Source organism: Cystoisospora suis, assembly GCF_002600585.1.
Source record: "Cystoisospora suis strain Wien I chromosome Unknown contig_6755, whole genome shotgun sequence".
NCBI classification, from domain to species: domain Eukaryota; phylum Apicomplexa; class Conoidasida; order Eucoccidiorida; family Sarcocystidae; genus Cystoisospora; species Cystoisospora suis.
The window spans coordinates 1,438-5,489 of record NW_027159542.1 but is presented as its reverse complement, the minus strand read 5'-3'; the positions used below and the strand labels follow the sequence as shown (position 1 = coordinate 5,489).

The 4,052-nt window shown below is 39.2% G+C and overlaps 1 protein-coding gene across 1 annotated transcript in view; it reads left to right on the top strand.

The window, feature by feature from the left end:
* Positions 1–515: 515 nt before the first annotated feature.
* CSUI_010153 (myb family dna-binding domain-containing protein) overlaps positions 516–4,052 on the top strand; it is a gene marked incomplete at its 3' end in the record, with an annotated part of 4,641 nt that continues 1,104 nt past the window's right edge. The window contains exons 1-5 of the mRNA XM_068070258.1: positions 516–768; positions 1,531–1,610; positions 1,976–2,060; positions 2,733–2,824; positions 3,877–3,949. Coding sequence (XP_067917766.1) covers positions 585–768; positions 1,531–1,610; positions 1,976–2,060; positions 2,733–2,824; positions 3,877–3,949 — 514 coding nt within the window. The remainder of the gene's footprint in view (positions 769–1,530; positions 1,611–1,975; positions 2,061–2,732; positions 2,825–3,876; positions 3,950–4,052) is intronic.

Below are 4,052 nucleotides of genomic sequence, written 5' to 3'. Positions count from 1 at the left end.
ATGTATATATATATGTATGTGTATATGTATGTATATGTATGTATATTCATATACATAGATAGACGTCCATTCATTCGTACATACAGAGTGGCTGTAGATCTCGAAAGAGCAGTCACTTTCTCTCTCTCTCTTGAATTGATAGTTTGTCTGTATGTGTATGTATTTCTCCTTGCTTTTCTCATGCTTTTCTTCTACACATTATTTACACCTACACACTACTTCTACACTCATATTGATATATCTATCTATCTATATATGTCTATATGTATATCTTTGTCATTTCTCTCTCTCACAATACGTTTTAGCGTCTCTTTCTCGTTTTCTTTCAGTTTGTCTCTCTCTCTTTTCTGTCTTTCTCTCCCCGGTGTGTTTCTCTCTCTCTCCTCCTTCTCCTCTTGCCTTTTCTTTCTCTCTTTGTCTTTCTCTGTCTCTCTCTCTTTGTCTTTCTCTGTCTCTCTCTCTTTGTCTTTTCTTTCCTCTTCATTTTTCTCGTTCAGCTCGAGATTCCCAGCGGTGTTTTCTTCCTTCTCTTAGATCTCTATTTTATCGATCTTAGCCTTCTTCTCTTTTCTTTTCTTTCTTTTATGTGTAGGTACGAGTGGTTAGACCCGAGCGTGAAGAAGACGGAATGGACGAGAGAAGAAGAAGAGAAGCTCCTTCATCTCGCTAAACTCTTCCCGACGCAATGGCGAACGATCGCTCCCATTGTGGGACGCACGGCACATCAATGTCTAGAGCACTACGAAAAGCTCCTCGACCAAGCCCAAGGTATCCCACACATAAGCCACAGAAAGAAAGACAAGAGAAGATAAAAAGAAGAAGAAGAAAAGAGAAATAGAGAGAGAGAGACGGGAAGGAAGGGGAGAAGAGGAAGAGATGAGAGAGAGGTCTTGTATATGTTTCAAATAGATATGTAGAGACATAGAAATCTCAGTTTTGTACTGACGCATACATACAACGGCAAAGTAGACGTTCCGGCATATAAGGAGAGAGAAAATTCGTTTCTCTCTTTGTAGAGAGAGAAAGTAGGTGTGTAGGTATGCTTTTTCTTTCTTGACTAGATATGTATATGTAGATAGATAGGTACGGATATCTCTATGGATGTCGGTTTAGTAATGCATATCTCTAGAGCAGAGGGAGCTCAAGGAGACTGTCACGAGAGACAGAGATAGATTAGAGACAGAGACAGATAGATTAAAGATAGATAGATATTGTTGATATGCAGTTGGCTTTGAAAGATGTCCTTTCAAAGAATCAATAGAGGATTGATCTGCATATATATATATATATTCATGTATATATATCTAAATATGTCTATGTGTATATGTATATCAGTCATCTCATCTTTCTTTTCGTGTTTTCCTTGGAGGAGTGTCTTTCTTATTTTTTCTTTCTTCTCTTGTCTCTCGCATTCATTCACCTTCACCCGTAGCATTCCTTCTTCTTCTTTTCTCCTTCCTCTCTTCTCCATATCTTCTTTCTTTCTTCAACTTTTGTCCTTTCTTTCTTTCTTTCTTGTCCGTTCTGTAGGAATTGACGATGAGGAGGAGGGCAAGCCGAAGAAAGCTTTGGTCCCTACTAACGCTCGCCGTGCGGGTCTTCGCGGATCGGTACGTCTTTTCTCTTCTTCTTCTTCTTCTCTTCCTCTTTCTCTTCTGTCTTCCTCTTCTTGTGTCTCGACACTACCGTAGGTACTGAACTTCCACACGATGTGGCTAGTCATGATCACGGCAAACTCAAACAGAGAGATTAAGATAGGGAACTAGATTCAAGACAGATTGATTAAAGATAGATAGATGAATATTCGTTCGTCTTCTCATTTCTATAGGCTATGCATAGCAACACATATGAAAGTCTCCATGGACCCTATTGTTTTCTTCCTTTCCTCTTTTCATTATCTCTCACTCTTTGTGTGGAATGATACCTTTTCTTTCTTCTCTTCATGGCTTGTTTCGCTTTTTCCTCTTTTCTGCAGACCAAAGGCACGAGGCTCGAAGATCCGCGGCGTTTGCGTCCGGGAGAGATCGATCCCCACCCTGAGACCAAACCTTCAAGAGCAGGTACCAATACGACAATTATAGCAATAGCAATAGCAGTAAGAATAAGAAGAATAAGCATATGAAGAATAAGAATACGAAGAATAATGGTCACACATACAGGCGATACACAATTCAACCCTTATCTACATACATTTCTATACATATAGAGTTACCTATTTGTCTGTCTATTCATCTGTTGATCCTTAATCTATCTCTCTATCTATCTATAGAGAGAGGAAGATCTCTATGAATGTGTAATCTCTATATATATGTATATATACATAGGTATGCATCATATATAGATCTTTATACAGACAGAGAGAGAGAGGTATGTGTCTGTATGGGTTATATATATGACTGTAGAGGAGAGAAGACAGAGGGTGAAGATGCGATTGTACTTTAGCGTCCTTCTTATGCTTTTGATCGGGTATGGTGTCTGTACACCTGAGAAGAGACAAGAGGAAGATAAATCTCGGCGTGCAGGCCTTCTTTGCGGGGGAATGGAATTAAATTTCTCAGGAGCTTTTTATCTCCATTTGCATGTTTTCTAGCTCAGTCATGCAGCGGCTTATATAGATGATTCGGTCGAAGCTGTTGAGGAAACATCTGTAGATAGTGATGTGTCTACAGGTGTGTCTACCTGTGGCTATAAGTGTGTCTACATGTGGCTATATGTGTGTCTCTTTGATATAGATGCGATTGATATGCACGATGATGAGAAGGAAATGCTTCAAGAAGCGAGAGCTCGTCTCGCCAATACCAGAGGCAAAAAGGCCAAACGGAAGGTATGTCTACAAAGATGTCCAGCTAGCTAGCCAGCTGGCTCTCTCTGTTTGTGTATATCCACATGTTTCTATCTATTTCTCTCTCTTCGCTTTTCTCTAGAGATGAGTGTTTGTACTTGCTTGTCTTCTGGAGGTTCCCTCGTTGTCAACAAGTCTCACTGATAGGAAGAGACACGCCGGGTGTATGTACACTCAAAGTAAAGCATGAGACATCATGAAGATCCGAGCTCGAGAGAGAGATTTAGGTCTTCTTGCTTTTTCTTCGTCTCTTTTCTTCTCTCTACTTTGTCTCTCTTTTCCGTTATTCTACCCAGTCTGTTGTCTCTTCTTCTTTTCCTCTATTTAGCAAGGTGTTTCTTCACACCTAACAGGGGTGGAGTGTATTTTCACCTTCTTTCTGATTTTTTCTCTATCCACACACACCGCAATCATCCCCCACTCTCCTCTCTCTCTTTTTCTCCCCTTTCTATATAAGTTCTTTTTCTTCTCTACGTTTGTGTGGATGATAGACATGGGTATGTCTATAGGGGGGTTTCTTAGCCTCGGTCTGCTTTTTGCACATCTGTATCACTCTCTGTTCATCTATATATCTAGGTATTTATAGATCTACTTGTCTATCTATCTATCTATAGATCTATTTGTCTATGTATCTGTCTGTCTCTAAATCTAAATCTATATATGTATATTTATACCGCTCTATATCTGTAGATCTATACGTATACATATATACATCTATATCTATATATTGATAAACCTATGTATATAGATCTATGGATATCCATATATGTATATCTTTATGTATGTGTCACTTTATCAATGATAATATATATATATATATATATTAGCTTTTCTTCACATGCTGATTGACTTGTCTACGTGAGCGATAGAGAAGACGTCCTCCTACCTGTCCTGCTAGGACGTATCTATACATCTACACTATATTCGTATCCACTTATGTATAGAGATCTAGATAGATAGATAAATAGATATCTATCTATCTTTAATCTATCTATCTATCGTGTTCTTTATCTTTTCTTTCGCTCGTCTTGTAGGCTCGTGAGAAGCAGCTTGAGGAGGCACGTCGATTGGCCTCTCTGCAGAAGCGAAGAGAAATGAAGGCAGCAGGTAAAGCCCCTCTCTCCTCCTCTTCTTCCCTCTCACGAATCAGCTCTCTTCTTCTTCGTGTTTCTTCTCATCTTTCTCTGTGTATGTCTATGTATGAATTTGT